The sequence below is a fragment of the Bufo bufo genome, chromosome 10 (genome assembly GCF_905171765.1).
Source record: "Bufo bufo chromosome 10, aBufBuf1.1, whole genome shotgun sequence".
In the NCBI taxonomy this organism is placed as follows: domain Eukaryota; kingdom Metazoa; phylum Chordata; class Amphibia; order Anura; family Bufonidae; genus Bufo; species Bufo bufo.
Window position 1 is genome coordinate 148,725,421 of NC_053398.1, and position 18,042 is coordinate 148,743,462.

Consider the following 18,042-nt stretch of genomic DNA (forward strand, 5'->3'; position numbering starts at 1 on the left):
ATGGAAAGAGCAGCTCAGAGGCCCTGTCCCCGCTCCGGACCCCTGGTGTAATATCGCCATGTGTTCCCCATGTAATACTACTTCTGGAGCCTCCATTCTTATGTCTGTATGTTCTGCCGTTCCTCTGTTATTCCTACTAGAAGATATGAATGAATTGCAGCAGTCTGCAGTAAGGGTACAGAGGGGTGCTACTAGTTACAGTCTGACTGTGTACCCTTACTGCAGACAGCTAGCAATTCATTCATAACTTCTAGTAGGAATAATAGAGGAATAGCAGACCATACAGACATAGGACTAGGGGCTCCAGGATGGTTATTACACCAGACACGTCCGGAGCGGTGAGCGGGCCTCTAACGCGGACGCTTTCCTTCCTAGGAGTCAGAATGCAGAGGAGCAGGGGTAAGCCACACGCAGCCAAACACGTGGACTACACTGCTATTAACTCTTTCCTGCACAGCATTTAAAGGGACCAGGCGCGGCATAGCTTATGTAATGCCACCACCCCGTGGGTCTCCATTCGTTGTTGAACTACACGTCCAAGAATGCCATGATATACAGCCCCCTAAGGTGGCAATAAGGCTGACAGCAAGCAGAGATCTTGAAAATGGTAAGGAGATGGCACAAAGTATGTTATAAAATTGCAGAGAGTTTCACTGTACAGGGATTAGGGTTGTGCCAAGTTGACTTATCCCCAGGATCAGGGGGTCTGATTGGTGGGGGTCCGACTACGGGGCGGTTATTTCTAGCAGTCCCATGGACAATTAAAAAGATGTGCACATGCTCGACCAGCCACTCCATTCGTTTTGAGGTGGGGGTCCCAGCAATCGGACCCCCAAACTAATAGCGACCAGGGATAACTTGATGTAACCGGATTAACTCTTTATATACCACTCTGCCCATGTAACAGGCCCCTTCTATCTGGCAGTCCTTGGCCCCCTCCCCCTGGAGACGCCCACCGCTGTACGTGTTTTTCACGGTCACAGGAATCAGCAGTCTCCGTTATCGCTGACCATTCGCCTTGCCCCCTAACCCCCCCTTCTCCGGCAGAACTCGCTCTTTGTTGAAGGTTACACTAACCCCACCGCCGTCTACTGTACACAGCACCCACGCCAGACATGTGCAGGTGGTCTTTGTACGCAGGGATCATAGCTGAACTATAACTGCAGCTCCGGCCCTTTGTGTCTGTGGAGGACACAGAGGAGGCTCTGTTCACAATGGACGGGACCCCCAGAATGAAGGGGCGGCAGCAGGTGAATGGGGCGCTGGGCAGTTCCCCGGACAGCAGGCGGGCACTGACTCTTCATTCTCAGGATTATCGGGGGTCCCAGCAGGCTGCTGACCCCCATGCATTTTGAAGGGGCCATCTATAAGGACAGTCTGCGGCATTAGAGGGGTCCCAACCCCCCCCCCCCATTAAGCATCTTTCTAACTCTGGAATCAAAAGGGAATAAGTTGATGGGTTGCTCCAGACTTCTCGGCTCATAGGGAACAATGGAAGCGACAACCACAATTTAACCGTGATTTACGCGCAAATTTCTCATCCCATCGCCATGGTTATACGAGGCTGTATCAATATCAGACGCCTTAGGATGCATCGTGTCCACGGCCGGCTTAGCTCGTATATAGGATCAGTAATCCCATGAGCAGCAAAGTAAAAGGGGATTTTCTAGAAGATGCGCAGGATTCCCCTCTAACGAGTCTTAGAACTGATCACCCGATTATCGGACGCCCTCATCAAGCAGATGATCCGAAGTATGAACCGTACAAGCGTCAGGTCTGACCATAGCCCCACGTTAAAGGGAGACTCTTTTATAACCCCCCTTAAAAAAAGATACACAACCAGCCTTAGCACAGAGAAAAGGGTCTGGTTGTTAAGGGGTTAATCAGTGCCCTTTAAAGCAGATTGTGACCAGCGGATGGGTTGCCGCAGGGCCCCCGCTGTTTAGGAAGCCATGTGCGATGTAGCAGCGGAGCCTTTATCAATAGGACGAGGGCGCGTCCTGTGGAGCCGGGGGACACCTGCCGCTGCGCAGAGATGGAGCCTCCGCCTGCTCGGGGAGTAACGCTGTGCAGTTCAGGAGCTGATGTAATGCTGGAGTAAAGGGGAGGGGCCTGCTGGACGGAATGAATGGGAGGCGGGGCCTCAGCCACGTGCTAGACTAACCGGCCGGGTGACATGATGCAAGGCGGAAACAGTGATCGTGTAATGCAGTGACAGTATCCAAAAACTCTGAAGAACGTCCCTAACACCAAACACGGATGGAGCAGAGTTAGAGCGAGCAGAGTTAGAGTGAGCAGAGTTAGAGTGAGCAGAGTTAGAGTGAGCAGAGTTAGAGTGAGCAGAGTTAGAGTGAGCAGAGTTAGAGTGAGCAGAGTTAGAGTGAGCAGAGTTAGCACTCCTTTCTGAGTCTCGTTATCTAATCTCAGCAAACTCCTTCAATGGCTTTTGTCTCAAGATAAGGAGCGAGTTAAGAAATTAGAGTGAAGAGCTGGAGTGCTAACCGTGCTACATCTGTATCTTAAAGAGGACCTCTCCCCGCTCCTGACATGTCTGGTGTAAGAGCATTTCCAGAGCCTCTAGTCTTAGGTCTCTATGTTCTGCCGCTCCTCTATTATTTCTACTAGAAGTTATGAATGAATTGCTATTAGCCTTCAGTAAGGGTACAGAGGGGTGTTACCAGTTGGGGGTGTACCTGCACAGTCTTACTCTATCCAATCAGTGCTGCCATTGTCAGACTGTGCAGGGACACCCCCCAACTGGTAACACCCCTCTGGACCCTTACTGCAGACTGCTAGCAATTAATTCATAACTTCTAGTAGAAATAATAGAGGAACGGCAGAACATAGAGCCATAAGACTAGAGGCTCCAGAATTGTTATTACATGGGGAATGCATGAAGCTATTAAACCAGGGGTCCGGAGCGGTCAGAGGTCCTCTTTAAAGGGGTTGTGTCACTTCAGCGAATGATATTTATCATGCAGCCAGGCCCTTACTAATGTATTGGGATTCTCCATATTGCCTCCTTTGCTTTATTCCCTTTTCTATCACATTATACACGGCTCGTATCCATGGTTACGACCACCCTGCAGTCCAGCAGCAGTGGTCGTGCTTCTACACTATAGCAAAAGGCACCAGCCTATGTGCGCTCCCAGCCACAAAATACGTTGGTGCCTTTTGTTTTAGGCTCCATTCTCACGTCCGTGGTGTGTTGCGGACCCGCAAATTGCGGATCCGCAACACACCCACCCAGCACCCCTATAGAAATGCCTATTCTTGTCCGCAAGCTGCAGACAAGAATAGGACATGTTCTATCTTTTGCGGAGCTGCAGACCTAAAGATCGGGGCCGCGCACCGCAAATGCAGATGCTGACAGCACACTGTGTGCTGTCCGTATCCATTACGTCCCCATAGAAAATGAATAGGTCCGCACCCGTTCCGCAAAATTGCGGAACGGATGCGCACCCATTTGCAGACGTATGAATGGAGCCTTACTATGCAAGCACGACCACTGCTGCTGGATTACTGGGTGGTCGTAACCATGGAAACAAGCAGCTGTATAATGTGATGGAAAAATGAATCATTAGGAAGTGGCTTGTAGTAACTTTCTCTACATGTAAATGTCATGTACTGAAGTGAGACAAACCCTTTAAGAAACAAGGTCATACAGAAGATCTCTGCCCTGACTGACTGATAATCCGGAACATTTCATAATCTGGAACCCATCAGAGACGGAGGCCAGGAGCCAGACCAGGATTTCGATGTGTATTTCTATAGCAAAACCTCTCTCCCTGCACACAGCGCAGTGCCCGCAGAGGATGGACCACCCGCCAGTGCGCGCTGCACAGGGTCAGAAATGGCAGGACGGTCCTATAGGAGAAAGAGGGGCCAGTGCTGAGATGTGAGCCGCAGCGTCTATGGGGGACGGATACAGGAGACATGTATACGCAGCGTCTATGGCGGTATGCGCACTGGGCCTCATGGCAACCAATCTAAAGGCGAGTTTAGACGGGCTGAAGGAACATTTATACGGCGGGGGTGAAGCTTTCCATTTACATGCAGCGATCTCCTCCACAGTACGAGGACCAGCAGTCACTATTGCGATCGCTCACCCCCATACAGCTGCATTGTATCTGGGCAGCAGACGCCATTTACACCGCACAACTTGATGCCCAGAAACGATGATTGGCGTTAGGCTTCAGTAAATAGACTTTCAGATCATAGAACCAAAGTCGATTCGTTCAAACTCTTTGCTTTTACTGCATTAAAATGTGGAGGCGAAGTTCGCGGTATCGCCCAAAGTTGTGCAAGACTTCGGTGAATTACTACAGTATTCATATCTGCGCATTTAAAAACGGTTCAGAACTGGGCCTTGGTGCTAGCGGGCACCTCTGTACCAAAGCCCACTTCAGATTCCCATTTTAAAATGTTTTTAAAGATGCAGAAACGAATACCGGAGTAATTCACGAGGTCTCGTGCAACTTCAGGCGATACGGCGGTTTCCCACACAGAGCCAATACATTTTAAGGCAGTACGGAAACAGCATTAAGAACAAAGCGTTTGAACGAATCGACTTCGGGTCTACGTTCTGAAGCCTAATCGGTGTGTCTGCACGAAGGACGGGATCATTCATCCGGAGATCGGCAGCACGCGGGCGAGCGGTCACTGCTACATGTAAATCCACCTCAACCTGCCCTGGACGGGCGAAGGCCGAATTCTGATCGGTTGTTATGGGAAATCTAGGCGCTACATTGTATGTATTGGGGATCTGTAGAATTCCAGGCGTTACATTGTATCTCTAGAGCATATATACAGTTCTGCTGGTTAAAGGGTGAATACAGCAAAACAGGTGTATATGTTGTATCTAAAGGTGGTCTGAACAGTGCAACACTGTATCTATAGCTAGTGTACACAGTTCTGTTACATTGTATCTACCCAGCTCCAAGTGATACATCCCCACTATACAGTTCTAGGTTACACATTTTATCTATACAGTTCTACGCAGTTCTAGGTGATACATTGTATCTACGCAGTTCTAGGTGATACATTGTATCTACGCAGTTCTAGGTGATACATTGTATCTACACAGTTCTAGGTGATACATTGTATCTACACAGTTCTAGGTGATACATTGTATCTACACAGTTCTAGGTGATACATTGTATCTACACAGTTCTAGGTGATACATTGTATCTACACAGTTCTAGGTGATACATTGTATCTACACAGTTCTAGGTGATACATTGTATCTACACAGTTCTAGGTGATACATTGTATCTACACAGTTCTAGGTGATACATTGTATCTACACAGTTCTAGGTGATACATTGTATCTACACAGTTCTAGGTGATACATTGTATCTACACAGTTCTAGGTGATACATTGTATCTACACAGTTCTAGGTGATACATTGTATCTACACAGTTCTAGGTGATACATTGTATCTACACAGTTCTAGGTGATACATTGTATCTACACAGTTCTAGGTGATACATTGTATCTACACAGTTCTAGGTGATACATTGTATCTACACAGTTCTAGGTGATACATTGTATCTACACAGTTCTAGGTGATACATTGTATCTACACGGTTCTAGGTGATACATTGTATCTACACGGTTCTAGGTGATACATCCAATCTACACGGTTCTAGGTGATACATCCAATCTACACGGTTCTAGGTGATACATCCAATCTACACGGTTCTAGGTGATACATCGTATCTACGCAGCTCTAGGTGATACATTGTATCTACGCAGCTCTAGGTGATGCATTATATCTACGCAGCTCTAGGTGATACATTGTATCTACGCAGCTCTAGGTGATGCATTGTATCTACGCAGCTCTAGGTTACACATTGTATCTACACAGTTCTAGGTGATACATTGTATCTACGCAGCTCTAGGTGATGCATTGTATCTACGCAGCTCTAGGTGATGCATTGTATCTACGCAGTTCTAGGTGATACATTGTATCTACACAGTTCTAGGTGATACATTGTATCTACGCAGCTCTAGGTTACACATTGTATCTACACAGTTCTAGGTGATACATTGTATCTACGCAGCTCTAGGTGATACATTGTATCTACACAGTTCTAGGTGATGCATTGTATCTACGCAGCTCTAGGTTACACATTGTATCTACGCAGTTCTAGGTTACACATTGTATCTACACAGTTCTAGGTTACACATTGTATCTACACAGTTCTAGGTTACACATTGTATCTACACAGCTCCAGGTGATGCATTGTTCTCGGCCGGTACTTACACACGCACAGGCAGGCCACCAGCTTGGCGGCGGAGTCGGGCACCGGGCAGGTGGGGAAGAGCGGCTTCAGCAGGTAGGTGGCGAACACCAGGGCCACGATGTACTGCGAGGACGGGCGGATGATGAGCAGCTCCACCCAGAGCTTCAGGAAGGCGGGCAGCGGCCCATACACCTCCAGCACATAGGCATAGTCCCCCCCGGACTTGGAGATGGTAGTGCCCAGCTCGGCATAGCACAGAGCGCCCACGATGGAGAAGAGGCCGCACACGGCCCATACCACGAGCGACAGACCGGGGGAGCCCGCCTCCCTCAGCACGCCGGTCGGGGTGACGAAGATGCCGGAGCCGATGATGGTGCCCACGATGATGGCCACGCCGTTCACCAGGGTGATGGAGCGCTTCAGCTCTATCGCCTCCGACTTCCCCGCCGCCCCGTTCTCCCGGAGCATCTTCTCACTGGCCTCCTCCCCCGGGGACCCGGACCCCCGGCGCTTCAAGCTGCCCCCCGACATGGCCCCCTGAGGTGCCGACCTGCGCGGCTCTAACAGCTGTGGGGCCCCTCTGTCTGGTGCTGGACCCTCGCTGGATGCCCCTCTGTCTGGTGCTGGGGGGCCCCTCTGTCTGTGGTGTATCCTCGCTGGATGCCCGGCTCTAAGCTGTGGGGCCCCTCTGTCTGGTGCTGGACCCTCGCTAGGTGCGCGGCTCTAACAGCTGTGGGGCCCCTCTGTCTGGTGCTGGACGCCCCTCTGTCTGTGGTGCTGACTCCACGTGTCTCCTCCTCCACGTGTGACTGTCTCCTCCGCTCTGCCGTCCGCCCTCTCTCAGCCTCCTCTCCCGCCGCCTCCGGTTTTATCCGCGGCTCCTCCAGACGTCACTGACGGTGATGCAACAGAGGCGAGGAGCGGGGGCCCCCTGCCGGCTGAGCGCGGAACTGCGCCCCCAGAGCATGACAGCGTGTACTACAGAGGACCCCCGGGATACCGCCTGACACAGCGTGTACTACAGAGGACCCCCGGGATACCTCCTGACAGCGTGTACTACAGAGGACCCCCGGGATACCGCCTGACAGTGTGTACTACAGAGGACCCCCGGGATACCTCCTGACAGCGTGTACTACAGAGGACCCCCGGGATACCTCCTGACAGCGTGTACTACAGAGGACCCCCGGGATACCTCCTGACAGCGTGTACTACAGAGGACCCCCGGGATACCGCCTGACAGTGTGTACTACAGAGGACCCCCGGGATACCTCCTGACAGCGTGTACTACAGAGGACCCCCGGGATACCTCCTGACAGCGTGTACTACAGAGGACCCCCGGGATACCTCCTGACAGCGTGTACTACAGAGGACCCCCGGGATACCTCCTGACAGCGTGTACTACAGAGGACCCCTGGGATACCGCCTGACAGCGTGTACTACAGAGGACCCCCGGGATACCTCCTGACAGCGTGTACTACAGAGGACCCCCGGGATACCTCCTGACAGCGTGTACTACAGAGGACCCCTGGGATACCGCCTGACAGCGTGTACTACAGAGGACCCCCGGGATACCTCCTGACAGCGTGTACTACAGAGGACCCCCGGGATACCTCCTGACAGCGTGTACTACAGAGGACCCCCGGGATACCTCCTGACAGCGTGTACTACAGAGGACCCCCGGGATAGCGCCTGACAGCGTGTACTACAGAGGACCCCCGGGATACCGCCTGACAGCGTGTACTACAGAGGACCCCCGGGATACCGCCTGACAGCGTGTACTACAGAGGACCCCCGGGATACCGCCTGACAGTGTGTACTACAGAGGACCCCCGGGATACCGCCTGACAGCGTGTACTACAGAGGACCCCCGGGATACCGCCTGACAGCGTGTACTACAGAGGACCCCCGGGATACCTCCTGACAGCGTGTACTACAGAGGACCCCCGGGATACCTCCTGACAGCGTGTACTACAGAGGACCCCCGGGATACCGCCTGACAGCGTGTACTACAGAGGACCCCCGGGATACCGCCTGACAGCGTGTACTACAGAGGACCCCCGGGATACCGCCTGACAGCGTGTACTACAGAGGACCCCCGGGATACCTCCTGACAGCGTGTACTACAGAGGACCCCCGGGATACCGCCTGACAGTGTGTACTACAGAGGACCCCCGGGATACCGCCTGACAGCGTGTACTACAGAGGACCCCCGGGATACCGCCTGACAGCGTGTACTACAGAGGACCCCCGGGATACCGCCTGACAGCGTGTACTACAGAGGACCCCCGGGATAGCGCCTGACAGTGTGTACTACAGAGGACCCCCGGGATACCTCCTGACACTGACAGCGTGTACTACAGAGGACCCCCGGGATACCGCCTGACAGCGTGTACTACAGAGGACCCCCGGGATACCGCCTGACAGTGTGTACTACAGAGGACCCCCGGGATACCGCCTGACTGTGTACTACAGAGGACCCCCGGGATACCTCCTGACAGCGTGTACTACAGAGGACCTCCGGGATACCGCCTGACAGTGTGTACTACAGAGGACCCCCGGGATACCGCCTGACAGCGTGTACTACAGAGGACCCCCGGGATACCTCCTGACAGCGTGTACTACAGAGGACCCCCGGGATAGCGCCTGACAGCGTGTACTACAGAGGACCCCCGGGATAGCGCCTGACTGTGTACTACAGAGGACCCCCGGGATACCGCATGACAGCGTGTACTACAGAGGACCCCCGGGATACCTCCTGACAGCGTGTACTACAGAGGACCCCCGGGATACCGCCTGACAGTGTGTACTACAGAGGACCCCCGGGATACCGCCTGACAGTGTGTACTACAGAGGACCCCCGGGATACCGCCTGACAGCGTGTACTACAGAGGACCCCCGGGATACCGCCTGACAGCGTGTACTACAGAGGACCCCCGGGATACCGCCTGACAGCGTGTACTACAGAGGACCCCCGGGATACCGCCTGACAGCGTGTACTACAGAGGACCCCCGGGATAGCGCCTGACAGTGTGTACTACAGAGGACCCCCGGGATACCGCCTGACTGTGTACTACAGAGGACCCCCGGGATACCGCATGACAGCGTGTACTACAGAGGACCCCCGGGATACCGCCTGACAGTGTGTACTACAGAGGACCCCCGGGATACCGCATGACAGCGTGTACTACAGAGGACCCCCAGGATACCGCCTGACAGCGTGTACTACAGAGGACCCCCGGGATACCGCCTGACACTGACAGCGTGTACTACAGAGGACCCCCGGGATACCGCCTGACAGTGTGTACTACAGAGGACCCCCGGGATACCGCCTGACTGTGTACTACAGAGGACCCCCGGGATACCTCCTGACAGCGTGTACTACAGAGGACCCCCGGGATACCGCCTGACAGTGTGTACTACAGAGGACCCCCGGGATACCGCCTGACAGCGTGTACTACAGAGGACCCCCGGGATAGCGCCTGACAGCGTGTACTACAGAGGACCCCCGGGATAGCGCCTGACAGTGTGTACTACAGAGGACCCCCGGGATACCGCCTGACTGTGTACTACAGAGGACCCCCGGGATACCGCATGACAGCGTGTACTACAGAGGACCCCCGGGATACCGCCTGACAGTGTGTACTACAGAGGACCCCCGGGATACCGCATGACAGCGAGTACTACAGAGGACCCCCGGGATACCGCCTGACAGCGTGTACTACAGAGGACCCCCGGGATACCGCCTGACACTGACAGCGTGTACTACAGAGGACCCCCGGGATACCGCCTGACAGCGTGTACTACAGAGGACCCCCGGGATACCGCCTGACAGTGTGTACTACAGAGGACCCCCGGGATACCGCCTGACTGTGTACTACAGAGGACCCCCGGGATACCGCCTGACAGCGTGTACTACAGAGGACCCCCGGGATACCGCCTGACAGCGTGTACTACAGAGGACCCCCGGGATACCGCCTGACAGCGTGTACTACAGAGGACCCCCGGGATACCGCCTGACAGCGTGTACTACAGAGGACCCCCGGGATAGCGCCTGACAGCGTGTACTACAGAGGACCCCCGGGATACCGCCTGACAGCGTGTACTACAGAGGACCCCCGGGATACCGCCTGACAGCGTGTACTACAGAGGACCCCCGGGATACCGCCTGACAGTGTGTACTACAGAGGACCCCCGGGATACCGCCTGACAGCATGTACTACAGAGGACCCCCGGGATACCGCCTGACAGTGTGTACTACAGAGGACCCCCGGGATACCTCCTGACAGCGTGTACTACAGAGGACCCCCGGGATACCGCCTGACAGTGTGTACTACAGAGGACCCCCGGGATACCTCCTGACAGCGTGTACTACAGAGGACCCCTGGGATACCGCCTGACAGTGTGTACTACAGAGGACCCCCGGGATACCGCCTGACAGTGTGTACTACAGAGGACCCCCCCCCCCCCCCCCCAGGTCCTCTCCTGCATAATGGAAACCAGACGGATCCGTTATGCAGCCCATAGACGGAGTTCCTCTTAAAGCGGACCTCCCCCCCCACTCCGGACCCCTGGCTCCATGCATTCCCTGTGTAATAACATTCCTGGAGCCTCTAGTCTTATGTCTCTATGTTCTGCCATTCCTTTATTATTCCTGTTAGAAGTTATGAATGAATTGCTAGCTGTCTGCAGTAAGGGTACAGGGGGGGGGGGGGGGGGGGGGGGGTGTACCTGCACAGAGCCAGGGGTCCGGAGCAGGGACAGGGCCTCTTTAAAGACCACCCGCCATAGAATTCCGTTATGGCCGTGGTATCCAAATGGGCAAGTCTTGCATTAAAATAGGACTGAAGTGGAGCGCGCTGCAAGATTACATAGGGAGCCTTGTAGAAAGAGCACGGTGTAGAGGGCGCCCCCTGCTGGCGGTGAGCGGTACAGGCACAGCCTATAACCGCCTGTCATACCGCTCCTCTGTGCTGCTGTTACCTTATAGGGGCACTCCGGGCAAACAGGACAATCTCTGACCAGGGCAGAGCGGCAGGGAAGACTAGAGGCGAGCCAATACAATCCAGAAAAGTGGAATTTGAGCCGAATTTCAGGATAAATTCAAATCGCCGCGTGCTTCGTGTTAGCGAATCGATTTAACCTGGAATAGTGTAAATAAAAAATTCATACTCACCTCCTCCATTTGTCGCGATGAGCCGCCAGCTTGATTGAAGATCTCTGCCAAAATCCTGTGCGTAGTGACATACGACGTCACCGCGCCAATGCGATGTGCGAGATTTCGCTCCAGATCTTCAAGCAAGATGGCGGCTGGCGGCCCGTCGCAAGAAAATGGAGGCGGTAAGTTTGATAAAAAAAATAAAATTATGTTAATTTAACGCTGTTTTTACACTCATTATGTATGAAGGCGGCATCTGAGGGGTACAATGACGGGGCGGCACCATCATATCTCCTCGCCATTGCACCCGCTACTTACAAAAAAAATGCGCTTCACAAAGTAATTCATCGTGAAGCGAATTTTTTTGTAAAATTTGCTCATCTCTAAAGACTACCATGCATCACCCGCTGCACTAGGCGCAGGGGAGCGGCGTCTGGAGGGCGGCGGCATCAGCCCCGGGCAGATTTATCACACTGGGGTCTAGGTGTGTCAGAGAAAACGGATCCGTCCCCATTGACTTGCATTGTGTGCCAGGACGGATCCGTTTTCTCTGACACAATAGTAAACTGATCCGTCCCCTATTGACTTTCAATGGTGTTCAGGACAGATCCACCATGGCTCTAGAAGACATGATACAACCGGATCTGTCCATGACGGATGCAGGCGGTTGTATTATTGTAACGGAAGCGTTTTTGCAGATCCATGACGGATGTGAAAGTCGCCTTACACGTAGCAGATATTTGTTCAGCTGGATCTCTATTCCGTTCTTCTGAATGGAGTTGTTTTGGCAGCACAAGGATTTCTGCAAGAACCACCGAAATCAATGGAACGTGCGTGAATCAACCCTGACGGACCGTGTAGCTGTGGACTGGGTGGTACCGCCAGTCCCTGAGAATCCAGATGAAGGCCTCATTCACACGGTCAGTATTTGGAAGCCAAAACCAGGAGTGGGACCTACAGAGACAAGGTGGCGTACAAATACTGACCGTGTGAATGAGGCCTATGGCCGGGTTCACACACGACTGATTAGCTGCGTAGTGTCTGCCACAGAAAAGCTGGAAGAGGTGAAATCCGCGCTATAAACCCGCCATACCACAGGTGAAATCCGCACTATAAACCCGCCATACCACAGGTGAGATCCGCGCTATAAACCCGCCATACCACAGGTGAGATCCGCGCTATAAACCCGCCATACCACAGGTGAGATCCGCGCTATAAACCCGCTATACCACAGGTGAGATCTGCGCTATAAACCCGCCATACCACAGGTGAAATCCGCGCTATAAACCCGCCATACCACAGGTGAAATCCGCGCTATAAACCCGCCATACCACAGGTGTAATCCGCGCTATAAACCCGCCATACCACAGGTGAAATCCGCGCTATAAACCCGCCATACCACAGGTGAAATCCGCGCTATAAACCCGCCATACCACAGGTGAAATCCGCGCTATAAACCCGCCATACCACAGGTGAGATCCGCGCTATAAACCCGCCATACCACAGGTGAGATCCGCGCTATAAACCCGCCATACCACAGGTGAGATCCGCGCTATAAACCCGCCATACCACAGGTGAGATCCGCGCTATAAACCCGCCATACCACAGGTGAGATCCGCGCTATAAACCCGCCATACCACAGGTGAGATCCGCGCTATAAACCCGCCATACCACAGGTGAAATCCGCGCTATAAACCCGCCATACCACAGGTGAAATCCGCGCTATAAACCCGCCATACCACAGGTGAAATCCGCGCTATAAACCCGCCATACCACAGGTGAAATCCGCGCTATAAACCCGCCATACCACAGGTGAAATCCGCGCTATAAACCCGCCATACCACAGGTGAAATCCGCGCTATAAACCCGCCATACCACAGGTGTAATCCGCGCTATAAACCCGCCATACCACAGGTGAAATCCGCGCTATAAACCCGCCATACCACAGGTGAAATCCGCGCTATAAACCCGCCATACCACAGGTGAAATCCGCGCTATAAACCCGCCATACCACAGGTGAAATCCGCGCTATAAACCCGCCATACCACAGGTGAAATCAGCGCTATAAACCCGCCATACCACAGGTGAGATCCGCGCTATAAACCCGCCATACCACAGGTGAGATCCGCGCTATAAACCCACCATACCACAGGTGAGATCCGCGCTATAAACCCGCCATACCACAGGTGAAATCCGCGCTATAAACCCGCCATACCACAGGTGAAATCCGCGCTATAAACCCGCCATACCACAGGTGAAATCCGCGCTATAAACCCGCCATACCACAGGTGAAATCCGCACTATAAACCCGCCATACCACAGGTGAAATCCGCACTATAAACCCGCCATACCACAGCTGTTCCGCTTTTCTTTTTATGCAGCATGGGGATGAGACTTCTGGAATCCTCATCCACTTTCCGGGTACAGTACAACGCTGCGGATTTTGTGCGGCGAATCAGTTGTGTGTGAACCCGGCCTAAAGCCGCGTCTACATTTGTGTCATTTTTCAAGTCCGTGAAAAAAATAAAATACGCATCAGTGTTTCATCCGTGAAGGATCTGTTCGGTCCGTGTGTCATATGTATTCCACAGACGCCGTTCAGCTGAAATCAGTCTGCAGTGAAAACCAGACGCAACAAGGACGCCATCCGTGACGTATCCGTGATTTTCACAGACCCAAAGACTTCAATGGGCGCGTTACCATAGTAGTGCCCGCCAGTTCCTGAGATTTAGTAACTCCGCTTCCCTCTGCTGGTAATGGATTACACTGTGGTAATCAGCGCAGAAAAAACACGTAAGTGCGTGTTCACATCTGTGTTGAAGGCTCCTTTCGGGGCGAGTTTATCAAAAATAGCGTCAAAAGATTCCTGCATCCAGGACTTTTTTCCCTCCACTATTATCTGCTCAGCTCAGTTTCTTCCGTGATTTTCATCCTTAGGGGCCATCCTGGAACTTTGACACGGACAGCTGCACCGTAATCCGGCAGGCGGCCACGAAGATCTGCGCAGAGGACGGACATCGCCTTCTTGGTGCCGCTCCTCAGCGCTGCCTCCTATTGAAATAAATGAGAGGAAGAAACCAGCTGGCAAAACGTCAGAATCCTCGGCAGAAGACTCGGTGTGTAAGGCCCCTCGGGGTGAAGTCACACACGGGCGACGCGTCGCAGAAAGGTCTTCAGCTGAAGATCGGTTTGTGGAGCATCTGCTACAAGCTCCATTCAAATGCAGAGAACAATCTCCACGAGCTCCGACGCCATCCTAGAAGTCAGTGCTCAGCCTTTCAGGCAGGTTAATAAGTAAGCCAGCGTCTCATCTGCAGAATTCCAGAGAAGCATTGTCTGGCCCATAAGACGCCTTATGCGGACCAGGCCCTCTCCATAAAGAGATATGGGGTCATTCAGTAAGACCAGCGTTTTAGACGCCGGTTTTAATCCCCCTGCACCGTGGCATGGAAGGGGAAGAGGTTGCAGATTTTGCCACAAATCACCTTTGCAACAAAATCAGCGCCAAATATACACCAAAAAGTGCCATATATGTGGTCGCCTTTAGTATTCCCTAAGAAGAATCTCAGAAATGTATTCACAAAATCTGCAGCGTGTGTACAGGCTCCTAACGTAGAGACGCAGCTGACCATTATCATGTAGTCTGTGTTGGAGGGAATGTGGGCGACCACTTCAAAGCCCCCAGTGTGAGACAACGCCCCCCCACAGTGTGATACAGCGCCCCCCCCCGTGTGAGACAGCCACAGCGCCCTCCCGTGTGAGACAGCCGCCCCCCCCCACCCGTGTGATACAGTGCCCCCCCCCGTGTGAGACAGCCGCCCCCCCCCCCCCCCAGTGTGTGACAGCCGCCCCCCCCCCCACAGTGTGATACAGCGCCCCCCCGTGTGAGACAGCCGCCCCCCCCCCCCACCCGTGTGATACAGTGCCCCCCCCCCCCCCGTGTGAGACAGCGCCCCCCCCCCCCAGTGTGAGACAGCCGCCCCCCCCCCCCAGTGTGAGACAGCCGCCCCCCCCCCCCCCGTGTGAGACAGCCGCCCCCCCCCACAGTGTGATACAGCGCCCCCCCGTGTGAGACAGCCACAGCGCCCTCCCGTGTGAGACAGCCGCCCCCCCCCCACCCGTGTGATACAGTGCCCCCCCCCCCCCCCCCCCGTGTGAGACAGCGCCCCCCCCCCAGTGTGAGACAGCCGCCCCCCCCCCCCAGTGTGAGACACCCGCCCCCCCCCCAGTGTGAGACAGCCCCCCCCCCCCCCCCCAGTGTGAGACAGCGCCCCCCCATGTGAGAAGGCATCCGGCTGCCAAGGTCCACGAGGTAGGGTGGACAAGAAATGCCTGGGGGAGGGGTGGGAGTCATGTGACTGAATGCGTGAGACAGAAAGAACGCACACAACATTGTTAGAGAGTTTAAAATTTATTTCAAAATTATTACAAAAAAAAAACAAACACACGACATTAAACTGTATCCGAGGTAATAAAACATCTGCAGATCATTACAGGAGGAGGACAGCAGAGAACGACCCCCGAAAAGCCACAAGATGCTAAAATCCTGGCGTAACGGGGACTGGAGTCAAAAGATGCAAAGTATCAGATGAAGCAGAAACAAGGTTGTGAGAGAACAGAGGCAAAAAGTTACAAAGTGGCAGCAAACTCTTAAAGGGGATTCACACACAAAAAAAAAAAAAAACACACCCCGCCCATTGGTGGGAGCAGGAGGCAATGCGGTGATCAGGGGGCCGCACAGTGCGCTCGGGACGTCTTCAGGGTCTCCCATTCTCTTATGGCCGCCTGCGCTCACCATCCAATTGACTATAGTCTGACTACCATTGGGAAGCAAGGATTGGTTCATTCCCCACCAGAGATAAGCGGCACCAGATTTGTCCGGTGGCCTCTCATCTCAATCCTTCAAGTTCAAAGACACCAGCAGGGTAAGACTACATGCACACGACCGTGTGCCCCCCGTGGCCGTATTGCGGCCCGCATACAGCGTGTCCACAATACATGGGCACCGGCCGTGTGCATCACGGATCAATTCACTTGAATGGGTCCGCAATCACGGAGATGCAAAATGGAGGCACGGATCGGAACACCATGGAAGCACTACGGAGCGGACCCCATTCAAGTAAATGGGTCCGTGACCCGCATGTGGCTGCCCCGCGGTCTGTGCCCGTGCATTGCGGTCCGCAGCACGGGCCCCTAATGTTCGTGTGCATGTAGCCAAAGGGTTACTCATTATGCAGACATTTGAAGCAGTCAGTGATGGGGGGGGGGGATAACTACCACCCCCAATATGCCATAGTCTCCCTCCCACCGACAGTCCGCTGGGGGTTGCATGCCCGGTGGTCAGGGCACACATACAGGACTTCCTACTTAGGAAACAAGCTTGGCAAGAAGACAGAGGTGATGCGCAGAGGCGCCCACGCGGGTGCCCAGTAACAGGCGCCTATTGAGGGCAATCCTGTGGGCAACACTTATCAGGGCTGAATCGCTGCAGGACAGATTGTAATCGCAGAATTTCTGTGACCCCCTCCCCCTCTTCAGTCGCCCCCCAGCTTTCTCAGGCTTCTGAATGTACATGTATCTGGATAAGGCTCCATTCACACACGTGCGTTCCGCATTTGCGGACAAAAATAGGACATGTTCTATTTTTTTGCAGAACAGAAGTGCGGATTCCGGCCCCATTGAAAATAAATGGATCCATTCACACGTCCGCAAATGGGTCCGCATCCATTCCGCAATTTTGCGGAACAGGTGCGGACCCATTCATTTTCTATGGGGACGGAATGGATGCGGACAGCACACAGTGTGCTGTCAGCATCCGCATTTGCGGAGCGCGGCCCCGTTCTTTGGGTCCGCAGCTCCGCAAAAGATAGAACATGTCCGCAGGTTGCGGACAAGAATAGGCATTACTATAGCGGTGCCGGGCGGGTGTGTTGCAGATCCGCAACACACCACAAATGTGGAAATGGAGCCTAAGGCCTCTTTCACACTACAGTTTTTTTTTTTTCGTTTTGTGGGCCGTTTTTTTGGCGTTCCGTATACGGTCCATATACAGAACCAGTCATTTCAATGGTTCCGCAAAAAAAACGGAATGTACTCCGCATGAATTCAGTTTCGGTATTTCCGTTCCGTTGAAAGATAGAACATGTCCTATTATTGCCCGCAAATCACGTTCCGTAGCTCCATTCAAGTCAATGGGTCCGCAAAAAAAATGCATCCGTATGTCTTCCGTATCCGTTCCGTTTTTGCGGAACCATCTATTGAAAATGTTATGCCCAGCGCAATTTTTTCTATGTAATTATTGTATACGGTATATGCCATACGGAAAAACTAAAACACAACGGAACCTCAAAAACAGATCCGTGAAAAAAGGACCTCAAAAAACTATAAAAGCCATACGTTCGTGTAAACTAGGCCTAAGAGGTAAAACATACCCGACTCTGTACAAAAAGATTTGCCTTTCAGGACCCTAGAAAAGCAGGATAAGAGGCTCTGCAGCAGCTGCGCCAAAATTACATTATTCCTGCCATCTGCACGCAATTAACCCCTTCTGCCCCATGAAGACACCGCTAATTGGACGATAAACGAAGCTTCTCACTTTGCAGGATCGACCCATATTCTGAGATCGCCGCGGCGCCCCA

At 53.4% G+C, this 18,042-nt stretch overlaps 1 protein-coding gene across 2 annotated transcripts in view; it reads right to left on the reverse strand.

The window, feature by feature from the left end:
* Window positions 1-7,517, reverse strand: part of SLC7A5 (solute carrier family 7 member 5) — a 33,620-nt gene extending 26,103 nt beyond the window's left edge. Inside the window, exons 1-2 of one of the 2 annotated variants that reach the window (XM_040409733.1) lie at window positions 6,911-7,517; window positions 6,270-6,844 (exon numbers count right to left, since the gene is read on the reverse strand). In XM_040409733.1, the coding sequence (XP_040265667.1) occupies window positions 6,270-6,780 (511 nt within the window). In that variant the 5' untranslated portion in view covers window positions 6,781-6,844; window positions 6,911-7,517. Of the gene's footprint in view, window positions 1-6,269; window positions 6,845-6,906 lie in introns of both variants that reach the window. The other variant, XM_040409732.1, reaches the window with a different exon arrangement.
* Window positions 7,518-18,042: the final 10,525 nt, after the last annotated feature.